At 32.0% G+C, this 15,742-nt stretch overlaps 1 protein-coding gene across 1 annotated transcript; it reads left to right on the top strand.

Annotated features, from left to right (window-relative positions):
- Positions 1 to 69: 69 nt before the first annotated feature.
- LOC139518406 (cystinosin-like) lies at positions 70 to 8,674 on the top strand. Its single transcript, XM_071309955.1, has 9 exons — positions 70 to 217; positions 1,288 to 1,381; positions 1,730 to 1,936; positions 2,298 to 2,438; positions 2,869 to 2,968; positions 4,544 to 4,663; positions 5,362 to 5,532; positions 6,678 to 6,795; positions 7,948 to 8,674. The coding sequence occupies exons 1-9, from the start codon at positions 163 to 165 to the stop codon at positions 8,133 to 8,135; spliced, it is 1,194 nt and encodes a 397-aa protein (XP_071166056.1). The 5' UTR covers positions 70 to 162; the 3' UTR covers positions 8,136 to 8,674.
- The last annotated feature ends 7,068 nt before the right edge of the window (positions 8,675 to 15,742 follow it).

Here is a 15,742-nt window from a genome sequence, read left to right as displayed (position 1 = left end):
TAAATAATTGTCATAATTTAGAGAAAACAAATAATAATTTATATAGAAAATAATTAGCTTATATCATGTACAAAAATATAATGTCATGTGACAAATCATGTGTGCTGGTGTGTTTACATCTAACATGTGAAAATGTGACAGCTATAGAAGTTTGAACACCTTATGATGGCTATATTTTCAGTAACCACTGTGTGCTTTGTCGCTTTTATAGTTAGAGGTAAATTGTATACATATTTGAGGTTCCAATATATTTAAAAAGGAATTTTAATACAAATTTAAATTGTTTTATTTGATCAAGGATTTGTAAAGTGATAAAGAAAACCAAATCATTTGTATAGAATTTGTAAAGTGTCTCACTATACAAATCCTTCAGAAAACTTTGTAAACTCCACTTCAAAAAGAAACAGCACTTTTAATGAACAATCATATGTCAATACGAAATTAAAACATAAAAGTTTTTTTTATTGAATTTTTTGTTTTTATGTTTTGATGCTTGAATCCAGGTTAAAGGGAAAGTGAATTATAAGTTTGAATATGTTGTCATCTTTTGTAACTCAAATAATTCAGTGTCCTCCATCCACTGCCGTTTCTCATCAGTTTGATTGTAAGTGACAGGCATTTATGGAGTGATAGTCATGATAGTTATGATAGTAGTGGTAGGAATTAAATGACTGGATTATTTTGGTTAAATGAAGTGTATATATTATTTGAAAAGATGTTTGATTGAAATGTATGCTATTTATAATGTATGTGTATAAAAAATAAGACAGTCTGCAAATTTGTAACTTATTTTCTAAAAATTTAAAATATCCTTATAATACATTTAGTTATCAAAGGTACCTGGATTATAATTTAGTAAGCCAGACGCGCGTTTCGTCTACATAAGACTCATTAGTGACGCTCAAATCAAAATATTTATAAAGCCAAACAAGTACAAAGTTGAAGAGCATTGAGGATCCAAAATTCCAAAAAGTTGTGCCAAATATGGCTAAGGTAATCTATGCCTGGGATAAGAAAATCCTTAGTTTTTCGAAACATTCAAATTTTTGTAAACAGGAAATTTATAAAAATGACCACATTATTGATATTCATGTCAACACCGAAGTGTTGACTACTGGGCTGGTGATACCCTCTGGGACGAAACGTCCACCAGCAGTGAAAACATTCCATCGTTCTACTAACATTACTAACATCTGTTCTACAGCTACTATTTTATCTAAAACTGCTATTTTAAGCATTTATTATACTTTATATGAATTGTAATTTAATGGTTTCCTTTTTTTATAGGATGTACAGGTACAGGTTTACCATCTTTGACATTCTCCAAGACTGATGTACAATTAGCTGTTGATTCTACTGAGCAATTAACACTTACTCCACAGTAAGTTAAAATTGAACAGTTGATTTTACAAACACACTCTCTACATGCATGTAGTAAGTGAAAGCTTGTCATATGATATTAAAACACTCTCTCCATAGCAAGTTAAAACTCTGGAATGACACATTGAGAAAATCATTTGGAAAGGGCTTGACTCATCAGATCTTTTCTAAGTACAAACACATACACTGTAGTACTGATCTAATAGTATGCAAAGTTAACTAAATGCTACACACAAATGTTCAAAGCCCAATTCAGCTAATGAAAAAGCAATATTTCCAGGACTTTAAAGGATTACTAGAATTTGTATACAATGTATGTATGTAATATGTCCAAATCTTTTTTTTACAGATCACACATCATTGAAGATGCAACTATTTTATTTATGTATGAAAGTGGTAAAGACACTTCTTACAAAGAGAAGCATAATTTAATAGTACCAGTACATAATGTTATAATACATGGAAACACAACAAAAGGCGTGAAGGTCAATATAACAGCAGTAACTGCAGGGCATCTGACGTTACGAGTCAATTCATCATCGCCAGAAATAGAAAAGTATGGATGTTACTTATATGAGTATAGAATAATATGCATATACATGTATGTAGTCACAAAATGGCTAACAGAACATTTTGTTACTGTGATTTTTTTGTTACATTTTGAAGATAGTTCAAGAAAACACTTACCAGTAGCTTTTGTTGCATGCAGAAATTAATTTGTGTGAAGGAATATTTGGGAAAAAAGAAAAAACAAAGCATTTGATACCCATAATAACAACATTTGATATGTCCTTATATAGTCTTATATACAGTAATGGAAATTTTATTTTACTTACACTGCAGTTGAAGGTTTACCTGGTTATAATTTTTATGACATCAAACACATTAAAACTTTTGTTCTATTTTATCTATTACAGCTTGGAGAAATGTTTTGTAAGAATAACATTAGTACATAATAAAGCTCTAGTTATTATCAATGCTGTTATTGGATGGATATACTTTGTTGCATGGTCAATCTCATTTTATCCACAAGTTATCTCCAACTGGAAAAGAAAAAGGTATAGTTTTTTCAATGGAAAACTTCAATTAATATAAAATTAAGAAAGGAAATGGGGAAAGTGTTAAAGAGACAACAACCCGACCATAGAGCAGACAACATCCAACGGTCAACAATGGGTCTTCAATGCAGGGAGAAACTCCAGCACCCGAGGAGTCCTTCAGCTGGCCCCTAAAATTGTCTCTTTACTTAAATTATACATTTTCTTGTCAAGAGCTAGTAGTTGAGTCTCAATTTTATTTGACTTTTCAAGCAAATTTGCATATCAACATTTAAAACACTTTACAGCTGCAATAAACATAAAACTTACTAGACCTCCAGCTAGGTCAAACAAAAAGAAAAGTTCGCAAAATTTATTTACAGCTTTCTGTGTAAGCATGTTAAGAGGAAACAAATAATGATTTAACAAAATGATTCTTCCTTTTTTTCAGTGTCGTTGGACTGAACTTTGACTTTCTAGCTTACAACCTAACTGGATTCCTTGCCTATGGATTTTTCAATGTTGGAATGTTTTGGGTAGATAGTGTGAAGGTATGGTATATGTGAATAATATGTATAAGCTTACATAAAAAAAATAAACAACATCAATAAATAATGACAGTAATAAAACAAGTTTTTATAACTCCCCTCCAAACAAAATGGATGGGTATATACAATTTTTTTTCTGTCTCTTTTAACCCAATTGTTGGTCTGTTCAAATTATGTTTGACTCGGAACTTAAATTCTATGAAAGTTGTTCATTTGAGCTGCCCTACAGCAGAGAAAGAAAGGAAGGAAATTCTGCAAGGTCATATGTTGCATATCCTATATGCCATATCTAGTTGTCTCAGCCCAGAATTTGGATGAAATTGATCATACTTTATTCCTCTATAAAAATAACTTAAAAAATTGTTTACCCAAAATAAGGGAATTACTGTGGATTCATTAATTTTTTAGGATAAAAATGTTTGTGTATTTTCATGGATTATCGGATATTTGATTTTGTAGTTATGCCAAAGTCTGTATACCAGAATTGTTTTTATACTGTACTTCATTGAACACTCAAATTCTTTGTAAACCTATCTTTACCCATGAAATATCTAAAAAAAAAAAAAAAAGGTATACCACAAATAATAATGAATCTACAGTAGGTTAGAATGTCAATCTTCAAGGTCAAAGTCACAAAATTAGTATTGTTAAAGATGGCTGGTACAACTGAAACATATAAAACTATATCAAACTTTACTACTGAGGAATACATAAAGTAAATGAGTGTTATGAACTCTATTTTTTGCTGACCCCTATTAAATATATCATGATTCTCATGAATGAGTTTTGACTTTTTGATCTACAAGTATTAAAAGTGATTTTTGGGGTTCAATTTAACGTAATGTACGTACACATAATTCAAAAATATGAAGTTAGTTCTACATTGAGAAGATATCAAAACTTTTGGAATGTGTATGTCCTTTCCCAGAAACACAGAATAGAGCATAAAACAAGCTAGGAATGTCTTTTTTTCAAGTCACAAGGCACAAACTTTTATTACATCCAATATAAAAAGTTTGTCTAATTCAAGACTTTTTTTATAATGCCTAGAATCAGAACTTATGTCATGTTTCTAAAAGAACATACATTTGAATTAAACAGATGACAAGTCAAGGTTTAAAGTTCTGAACATCTAGCAAAATTGTAGCCAATAAGTGTTTAATCATTGTTTTGTCATCATTTCTGCAAACCTTTTTATGTCCCATTTATTATGCCTCATTTTTTATGCTCTACTTATGAGCATTATGTTATCTGGTATGTGCGTCCATTCATCTATTTTCGTCTGTACATTCATCTGTCTGCCCCATTTCAGGTTAAAGATTTTGGTCAAGGTAGTTTTTGATGAAATTGCAGTCCAATCAACTTGAAACTTAGCTCACATGTTCCTTATTTGATATGACCTTTCTTATTTTAATGTCAAATTTGAACCCCATTTTACAGTCCTGAATATAGAAAATGATATTGCGAGTGGAGCATTCATGTACTATGGACACATTCTTGTTTCTTTTAGTACCCACTTGTTTTCATGTTTATTATGTGTATTGAAGTTAATGTATGATTATTTACTTGTGTTTACAGAAAGAATATGCTGATGCACATCCAAGGGGAATTAATCCAGTACAGCTAAATGATGTTATATTTACAATACATGCAGTGTTTGTCACTATTATTACTATATTCCAGTGCACAGTGTATGAGGTATGTCCTTATTTTGTTTTTTTTTTGTAAAAAAGAATAAAAACTTTGTTGGTTGTTAAAATGGAAAATATATTCTCCTGAAGTCAATTCACAGTACTTTCTAAACCAACAAGTGCACACACAATTACCTTATGGCAAAAATAAAATTATTTAAATGCCCAAAAAGGTTCAAGCCAGGGCCAACCATGCATGGACTGTATAGCTAGTCAAGGTTGTTAAAAACTTCCATCATCTTCACACAATTTTATGTTTTATTGCATTCTCATTTTTTATACATTGTATGTGTACTACAAAAAACATGTTTTTTTAAAAGAATAGCAAAATGCTCTTTAGGTAATCTGGGATAAAGCTAACATTCAACATAACAACTAAGGGGTAAAGAGAAGGATTGATTTGTTGGCAATCATACCACATCTCCCATTTTGTATAAAACAAATAGTAGATGTTGAATGACCATTCTTAAATGGTATGTCAAAGCTTTTGAACACCATGTTATAATAAAAAAAAAATGACCTTTTTTTATCAGTCAATATATGTTTTATCAACATAATAAAGGTATATTGACTTTGGACTGCATCCTAGGTTATTACACTTTCCTCAGGTGGATAAAATGTATTACATTCATCAAAAAGGCTAAAATTGTATAGTTCACTGCATTTTATTTGATTATAACTGAAATATAATGAATATCTTTTCAGAGAGGTGGACAGAAGATATCCAAAGTTAGTTTGTTTTTAGTGATAGGTGCATGGTTGTTTATATTGGTGTCATTATTTGTAACAGTAGCGAAAGTTATAACATGGCTGACATATCTGTACTACTTCTCCTACGTCAAGTTAGGAGTAACTCTTATAAAATATGTTCCTCAGGTAAGCATGCCTCACATATCTATACATCTATGTCAATTTAGGAGTTACGCATATAAAATATGTACCACATGCCTCACATATCTGTACTATGTCTGCTATGTCAAGTTAGGAGTTAATAATATAATGTATCATATGATCTTCAGTTAATCATTGCTAAGTAAAAATTGTATGATGTGAATTACGAGAATCTTAAGCCACATGTAGGGTAAGAAGCATTTAACAGCATCTCTGAAATAACAATGCATTAGGGTTCTCTAGTTGTCCAATGGACAAAGTCAAATATTTTTATACAACCAACTTTAAAAATTTCTTGTCATGACAATGCATAACTTTTATCTTTGATATCTTTATATATGTTATACTCCTTTGATATTTATTGTTTCCATATTTCCGTGAGATTTATGCTGCGTTCACACGTAATTAGAATTTGATTCGCATTAACTTATTCGAATTAGTTGAATTCACATTCGAAACATTTTACGTACAAACGTAAATTCTAATTCGAATTGCAATGCGTGTCAACTTTGCTTTACTGTCTGAACGACGTTAACTCTTAATTCGAATGAACAAAAATGGATTTCAAATGCGAATTAGCCAATGAATCAATTCAAATTAAAAAGTATGAGTGTGTGAATGCCATTAGAAAATGCGATTCGCATTCGATTCGAATTCAATTCTAATTAAATGTATTTTCTGAACGAGGCATAACTTTTAATACAGAATTTTTTTACAAAATGAGAACATTTTTTTTGTAAACCAACTACATAATTTTGTTCAGGTTTCAACCAAGATGCCAAGGATGTTTGGTCTTTCCACCTGTGTATAGAAATGATATTTTTTTCTAATATCATAATACCAATTATAACTGTTTAAAATAATCAACTAATGCATCTTGTCTTCTTAAACAGGTACTGTTAATTCAGAAATTATTGCGAAATTTTTAAAAATGCAAAAAATGCTACTGAGTGAGTATTGCAATAATTAGGAACTCACATTCTGATATCTGATTGATACATTTGAAAGCAGTTTTTCCTGAAATCGCAATATTTAATCTCACATTTTTGTCCATTCTTCAAAAATTGCAATAATTTCTAAATTTAGATGAACAAAAATTAACGATTTATACTTATTATTTTTTGAAATAGGCATATATGAATTTCAAGAGAAAAAGCACTGAAGGTTGGAGTATTGGAAATGTTATCTTAGATTTTACTGGTGGATCATTTAGTTTGTTACAGATGTTTTTATTGGCTTACAATAGTGGTAAGTTTATTTTTAAAACTATACTCCCAAGGAAAGAGGTATATGGGTTTACCTCTGTCTGTCCACCCATTACTCCATCTGTGTGTTCATTTGTCTATCCCATGGAAATAGTTGAGGACAAAAAACTTGCATCAATAAATAATTGGATGTCTGTGACCAAAAAGTTTGGTATGGTAATTGAACTAAAGTGTGTATTCTTGTGGTTGTGTTGTATTGTTGGGTGTCTAAGTTTCACTCGTACACGGACGACAAATACCAAGTATAATCTTTAACAGGGTTACCCTTGAAATCTACTGGTAGCGTGATTAAGGGAATCCTGGTCACATAAATAAATAAATAAATAAATGGATCCTCGTATAGTCTGAACAAAGTCTTGTAAGTGAACATAAGCACGAAGTCGAATAAAAGTTCGATACTGTATTATTGAAATCACAAAGTTACAAGTATAACACAACACAATGTACATCTAACTTCAGGCTCAACAATACGGTTCTACTCTCTACTAAATAAACACAACTGTCCTCTCCTCACTATAAATTCTCTCTCTTCCCCTTTATCTCACGCTCTTTCTCTCTTTTATATCACTCCTACAAGCCCGCATACAGTTAGACTACTAGGGCAACCTGGCTCCTTGTAGTCTGTGCTCCGGTAATCCCGGTGCTCCGGGCTCCTAGTGTTCTGTGCTCCTTAAATAAATTTACTAGGGCACCATATGCAAATCATTAGGGCTCACTAGTCAAACAAAGAAATCTAAATATAACTCTTGATTAATATAATCTCTGATGATCTCTAACTGTATTAAATGGCTATGTGTGAAAATACAGATGTATGTAAACCTGATACAAACAGATAACACGCTTGACCTAACATATAAAAATGTTACATGTCCAATATTCTGCATACTGTTGATTCAGTTATGTGCATGTGCAAATATACAGTAGATCAGTGTTTTATTATACAGAAAGTACAAAAATGTTTGGCTTCCAGTAAAAAGTTGATGATCATCTTTGATTTTTTAAAGAAAAGATATACTGATGTATAATATGACATGTCTGATTTAATGGTAAATTAAGGCACAGATTACTTATTAGTTGGAGTAACATATTATTCATCAAAATACAGATTAAAAAAATTATGTTTGTCTTATTTCAGATGATTGGGGTTCTATATTTGGAGATCCAACAAAGTTTGGTCTTGGATTCTTTTCCATCTTATTTGACATTTTATTTATTATCCAACATTATGTGCTATACAGAGGAAGAACACCATACTATACAATTATACCAGACACAACTGAATATATTGAAAAGCCTGTCAATACTCCAGTCGCAACAGGATAAACATCAAAAAGTGAAATAACTTTTTTAAAGATATGGATCTTGTGTTTATATTTTTTAAATATTTATATGTTTATATATGTAATACTATTTTAGCATTCAATTAATCATGTTTAGAAAATTAGAGAGAATAAATTTTAGTAATATGAAAAAAAAGGTTGACCCATTGGTGGCCTTGTGCTGTTTTCTGAATTTTTGTCTGGTTGTTGTCTGTTCCCCATTTGGCATTCCCATTCTTAGTTTTAGTTTGTTGAAACTAAAAATAAAGCATTATAAATATTGTGCCAACCTTTAAATGAAGGAAGTGCTAGAATGTTTACACCTTTGTAAACCTGATAAATTCTGTATTAGAACTCATAGCTCATACTCATAAATTTATTACCTAGATCATATTTCATGTGTATTCAAGTTAAAAAATTCTGTAAAGTTCTGTTTACAAATGTCAATTAATAGTTATTTCTTGTGGAAATATTGTTGATATATGACTTCTAATGACTATCATATTGTTGTCATTCATTGTAAATAATAAAATATGTTTATTATACTTTGTGTGTGTCATGCTACTATTGAAAAAAAAACCTGATATTAAGTCAACAATCATTCTGTTGGTATTAACAGTACAAAGTCCCTTACTGGCCTAACATTTACATGAGATGTGTTTACGCTCATATGGGACAAGCATTTTAAATGGTGTTACTAATGTAGAGGGGACTCTCCAAAATATTCATGTTAAGATGCAAAGATTGCCAACAACTGCTTGTCCAACCAGACACCTAAGGCATCTATTTTATTTTTTGTCCAAGAGTCGCAACCTCAGCAAAAGTCATTCAACCGTAAAAGAAAAAGTAATTAATTTATTGAGGCTAAATTACTTGTACATTTAATGATATTGCTGGATACCAAATATCAAATTAATTGCCTAAGACTTACAAAAGAAAACTGCAGAAAACTAAGACTTACATGCATTCTACCAAATGTTGAGGTCAATAGATACGAACTGAGTTGTAATAAAGTGTCTAGTAAATTATGTATGATAAAAATAGGCAGTTTTATTTGGTAAATTAACCCTTAACATGAAGGGGACACATTACCCTAAATACCATTCTTTGGCTCCAATGGCTCTCCCTACTTTTGCAGGTCATCTTTTGACATTTATTTTGAAGTTTATACCGTTTATTGTCAAATTTCTCTGTTTTAATGTTCATTTTGAGCTCAAATATGAATTTAAAAAAATTGAAATTGCAACAACATACAAAGTTCAGAGGTCTAAGACTTCCACAAATAGTGTAAACCTGCGGGGATATAACTACTGATCTTGTTTATTATTGAAATTCGCTTAAGAAACGACTACTTCCAGTTGTAGGTCCAGTTGAAGTAAAACTAGATGCTCCGCAGGGTGCAGCATTATATGACAGCAGAGGTTTAACCCTGAACAGTTGGGGCAAGTATGGACACAACATTCAAGCTGGATTCAGCTCTAAATTTGGATTGTGATTAAATAGTTGACACAGCATAGGTTTCGGACACAGAATGAATGTGGTCTAATGAACTTGAAATATTTTTTTTGCCTTTGAGCAATTCACTATGCTGTTGAATATTAATCCTTTCAAAAAATGTTTGAAGAAATTGAATGAATGAAAAATTTACCCCCTTTCCCTTTTTCCAAAACTGATCTCAATTCAAATTTCTAATGGAGTTTGCAACAATAACTACTCATTTAAATACATCATAAAATATTAAAATGTAACAAAAGGTGCTTGTTATCACTGAATGGTAAAGATTGTTTTAATTTATCAGTTGGTAGTAAATTTAAATATACATTGTTTATTACATTGGTTGCAATGAATTACATTGATTTCCCAGTTAGATAAAAACCGATAATTTCACATGTGAAATAAACGTGGTTATTTCACTCTCTGACGTCATACAACAATAGGCGTTGTCAAGACGTCGATAACGTCGGATCAAAACAAATTGTCAATGCGTAGGAAAAAGATATAGTTCCTTACATTTTCTACATTAATTTCATAAAAAAAAAAAGCCATTTGCCAATGTAATAAAAAGAATAACTAATCGCCGTATTTGAATATCAAAAATAAGACAACTTGTGACCCAACGCCGCTATGGATTAAACTCGTGCTGCGCACTCGTTTAATCCATGCGTCGTTCGGTCACGCGTTGTCTTATTTTTGATATTCAAATACGGCGATTAGTTATACTATAAATATTGTATAAAACAATGATTTAAGTTGATTTAACTACTATTATGGACAAAGAAAGATAACTCCAATGAAGTGAAAATTTCTTGCTATTGCACAATATTGTGCAATTATATATTTCTTGCTATTGCACAATACTGTGCAATTGAAAATATTTGCTATTGCACAATACTGTACAATTGAAGATTTCTTGCTATTGCGCAATACTGTGCAATTGAAAATTTCTTGCTATTTCTGAATACTGTGCAATTAAAAATTTCTTGCTGTTGCACAATACTTAATATAATAATTTTGGATCCTGATTTGAACCAACTTGAAAACTGGGCCCATAATAAAAAATCTAAGTACATGTTTAGATTCAGCATATAAAAAAAAGCCCAAGAATTCAATTTTTGTTAAAATCAAACTTAGTTTAATTTTGGACCCTTTGGACTTTAATGTAGACCTATTTGAAAACTGGATTAAAAATTAAGAATCTACAAACACAGTTAGATTTGGCATATCAAAGAACCCCAATTATTAAATTTTTGATGAAATCAAACAAAGTTTAATTTTGGACCCCGATTTGGACCAACTTGAAAACTGGGCCAATAATCAAAAAATCTAAGTACATTTTTAGATTCAGCATACATAGGCGGATCCAGGGGGGGGCCCTTTCGTGGGAAAAATTTGGTTGATTATATAGGGAATCACTGAAGCATGACTGGAGCGGGCCCCCCCTTAGGAAAAGTTCTGGATACGCCACTGGCATATCAAAGAACCCCAAGGTTTCAATTTTTGTTAAAATCAAACTAAGTTTAATTTTGGACCCTTTGGACCTTAATGTAGACCAATTTGAAAACGGGACCAAAAATTAAGAATCTTCATACACAGTTAGATTTGGCATATCAAAGAACCCCAATTATTCAATTTTTAATGAAATCAAACAAAGTTCAATTTTGGACCCTTTGGGCCCCTTTTTCCTAAACTGTTGGGACCAAAACTCCCAAAATCAAACCCAACCTTCCTTTAGTGGTCATAAACCTTGTGTTTAAATTTCATAGATTTTTATTTACTTATACTAAAGTTATGGTGCAAAAACCAAGAATAATGCTTACTTGGGCCCCTTTTTGGCCCCTAATTCCTAAAGTGTTCAGACCTCAACTCCCAAAATCAATCTCAACCTTCCTTTTGTGGTCATAAACCTTGTGTTTAAATTTCATTGATTTATATTTACTTATACTAAAGTTATAGTGCGAAAACCACAAATAATGCTTATTTGGGCCCTTTTTTGGCCCCTAATTCCTAAACTGTGTGAACTAAAACTCCCAAAATCAATCCCGACCTTCCTTTTGTGGTCATAAACCTTGTGTCAAAATTTCATAGATTTCTATTTACTTTAATTAAAGTTATAGTGCGAAAAACCAAGAAAATGCTTTTTTGGGCCCTTTTTGGCCCCTAATTCCTAAAATGTTGGGACCAAAACTCCCAAAATCAATCCTGACCTTCCTTTTGTGGTCATAAACCTTGTGTTAAAATTTCATAGATTTCTATTCACTTTTACTAAAGTTAGAGTGCGAAAACTAAAAGTATTCGGACGACGACGCCAACGTGATACCAATATACGACAAAAAATTTCAATTTTTGCAGTCGTATAAAAACCAAGAAAAATGCTTATTTGGGACCTGTTTTTTGTTCCCAATTCCTTAACTGTTGGGACTAAAACTCCCCAAATCAATCCCAACCTTCCTTTAGTGGTCAGACCTTATGTTAAAATTTCATAGATTTCTGTTTACTTAAATGCTGCATACTAAAGTTATTGTGCGAAAACCAAGAAAAATGCTTATTTGGGCCCTTTTTGGCCCCTAATTCCTAAACTGTTGGGACCAAAACACCCAAAATCAATCCCAACCTTCCTTTTATGGTCATAAACCTTGTCTTTAAATTTCATAGATTTCTATTTACTTTTTCTAAAGTTAGAGTGCGAAAACCAAATGTTTGGACGACGACGCCAATGTGATACCAATATACGACCAAAAAATTTTCAATTTTTGTGGTCGTATAAAAATGACTGTCTTTAGACATATGTACCAAGATCAGTTTCACTCTGACTCAAGAACTGTTGTGGTAAACATGTTCACTGGTTCCCCTCTACATACAGACTACAGATGGATACATCTATCAGCATCCCTCTGTCTTCCAGGTCAAGAGATGTGACTATAATTCGTCAAAATTGATGGTTTTTGCACCTGATGACAACTGTACTCTTTACAACAAATATAGTTGGCTTACTGCTTATAGTATACTGGAAACAGACTTATCCACAACAACTTTACATAAGTAAATAATTATGAGGTCAATGTCAGATGAACTGTCAAGACAAGTGTGAACAGTCAACTAATGAATCATTTTGCATACTAATAATATAGAGTTAACCAATTGCTTATGGTTTTGAAAAATTAACCAAATCACAAAACCTTAACATTGACCAATGAACCATGATAATACCGTACCTTACAGACAGACATGTACACCTTACAAACCTTCAAAACATAAAATATAGTTGAATTACCGCTCATAGTTATACGAGAAATGGACCTACCGGTAATCAAGTTACTTGAATCTTGATTACTGATTCATGAAAAAAGGATGATGTCAGGTGAACTGTATATTGCAGGCAATGTAGACCCAGCATGCATTCCATATACCAAATATTATTAACCTATTGCTTGTAATAAGTAAGGAATTCCTATGACAAACAAAATAGTTTTTCAAGCGGTAAAAACCCATGAAAATGAGGGTCACGAAAATAGACATGTGACAGAAGTAAATGTCATTACATAGGGCATAAATATTTCTATAGAAGTTTTAAAATAAAGGTGTAAAGCATTCAGGTCTTCTACCTTTTGAAATGTAAAACTTTTTACAACAAACGCATGTAGTTAAAACACCACAGCTCGATTCCTGAATGTGGTCTAAAACTTAAACTTAAAAACTCAAAATTTTTAAATTGGACATTTACCAATTATGGTCCAATATGCAAAATCTAAATACATGGTTAGATTCAGCATATCAAAGAACCCCAGGAATTCAATTTTTGTTGATATCAAACAGTTAAATTTTGGGCCAACTTGAAAACTGGGCCCATAATAAAAATTATAAGTACATGTTTTGATTCAGCATATCAAAAAAACCCAAGGATTCAATTTTTGTTGAAATCAAACAAAGTTTAATTTTGGACCCCAATTTGGCTAACTTGAAAACTGGGCCAATAATCAAAAATCTAAGTACATGTTTAGATTCAGCATATCAAAGAACCCCAAGAATTCAATTTTTGTTAAAATCAAACTTAGTTTAATTTTGGACCCTTTGGACCTTAATGTAGACCAATTTGAAAATGGGTTCAAAAATTAAGAATCTACATACAGTTAGATTCAACATATCAGAGAACCCTAATTATTCAATTTTTGATGAATTCAAACAAAGTTTAATTTTGGACCCTTTGGGCCCCTTTTTCCTAAACTGTTAGGACCAAAACTCCCAAAAATCAATCCCAACCTTCTTTTTATGGTCATAAACCTTGTGTTTAAATTTCATAGATTTCTATTTACTTATACTTAGTTATGGTGCGAAAGCCAAGAAAAATGCATATTTGGGCCCCTTTTTGGCCCTTAATTCCTAAACTGTTGGGACCAAAACTCCCAAAATCAATCCCAACCTTCCTTTTGTGTTCATAAACCTTGTGTTTAAATTTCATTGATTTCTATAACCTTATACTAAAGTTATTGTGCGAAAACCAAGAATAATGCTTATTTGGGCCTTTTTTGGCCCCATATTCCTAAACTGTTGGGACCTAAACTCCCAAAATCAATCCCAACCTTCCTTTAGTGGTCCTAAACCTTGTGTCAAAATTTCATAGATTTCTATTCACTTAAACTAAAGTTATAGTGTGAAAACCAAGAAAATGCTTATTTGGGCCCTTTTTGGCCCCTAATTCCCAAACTGTTGGGACTAAAACTTCCAAAACCAATCCCAACCTTCCTCTTATGGTCATAAACCTTGTGCTTAAATTTCATAGATTTCTATTCACTTTTACTAAAGTTATAGTGGGAAAAAACAAAGTCCTTGGACGCCGATGACGATGACATCTACGGACGACGACGCCAACGTGGTACCAATATACGACCACGTATAAAAACCTGAACTAAAGCAAAACAAGAGTGCACACGCTGAAATGTCTCGCCTTCTATACTAATCATTGATATTATGTTGATAGTCCTAAGTATAAAGCTAAGCGTTATTACAACTGTCACATAAACTTAACATTATCCAAGATAACTAAACAAAGACCAATGAACCTTGAAAAAGAGGTCCAAGTCAGATGAACCATGCCAGGCAAACAGGTACAGCTAACAATGCTTCTATACAACATATATAGTTGACACATAACTTATAGTTAGAAAAATAGACAAAAACACAAAAACTTAACACTGTGCAATGAACCGTGAAAATGAGGTCACAGTTAAATAAAACCTGCTCGACTGACATAAAGATCATAAAATATTTCCATACACCAAATATAGTTGACCTATGGCATATAGCATTAGACAAAAAGACCAAAACTCAAAAATTTAACTTTGACCACTGAACCATGAAAATGAGGTCAAGGTCACATAACATCTGCCCGCTAGACATGTACACTTAGCAATCATTCCATACAACAAATATAGTAGACCTATTGCATATGGTATGAGAAAAACAGACCAAAACACAAAAATTTAACTATAACCACTGAACCATGAAAATGAGGTCAAGGTCAGATGACACCTGCCAGTTGGACATGTACACCTTACAGTCCTTCCATACACCGAATATACTTGCCCTATTGCTTATAGTATCTGAGATATGGACTTGACCAACAAAACTTAACCTTGTTCACTGATCCATGAAATGAGGTCAAGGTCAAGTGAAAACTGTCTGACAGACACAAGGACCTTGCAAGGTACGCACATATCAAGTATAGTTATCCTATTACTTATAAGAGAGAATTCAACATTACAAAAAATTTGAACTTTTTTTTCAAGTGGTCACTGAACCATGAAAATGAGGTCAAGGACATTGGACATGTGACCGACGGAAACTTTGTAACATGAAGCATCTATATACAAAGTATGAAGCATCCAGGTCTTCCACCTTCTAAAATATAAAGCTTTTAAGAAGTGAGCTAACGCCGCCGCATCATTATCCCTATGTCGAGCTTTCTGCAACAAAAGTTGCAGGCTCGACAAAAATGAGGGTACAGTTTTCCTATTGTCTTTTTATAATATCTCTGGTTTCTGTAATGTTATTGTTTATGACATATTTGTTTTCTATAACTATGTTCCACAATGGCCAAAGTTTTAAATCCTAAAG

This window comes from Mytilus edulis, chromosome 1 (assembly GCF_963676685.1).
Source record: "Mytilus edulis chromosome 1, xbMytEdul2.2, whole genome shotgun sequence".
NCBI classification, from domain to species: domain Eukaryota; kingdom Metazoa; phylum Mollusca; class Bivalvia; order Mytilida; family Mytilidae; genus Mytilus; species Mytilus edulis.
Note: the sequence above shows the minus strand (reverse complement) of the source record. Positions and strands in the feature narration are given on the sequence as shown.

Coding starts and splice junctions, on each gene's coding strand:
- LOC139518406 (XM_071309955.1), top strand. CDS start 163: ATGATGGCTATATTTTCAGTAACCACTGTGTGCTTTGTCGCTTTTATA. Junction 218..1,287: donor TGTCGCTTTTATAGTTAGAG/GTAAATTGTATA, acceptor CTTTTTTTATAG/GATGTACAGGTACAGGTTTA. Junction 4,664..5,361: donor TCCAGTGCACAGTGTATGAG/GTATGTCCTTAT, acceptor ATATCTTTTCAG/AGAGGTGGACAGAAGATATC.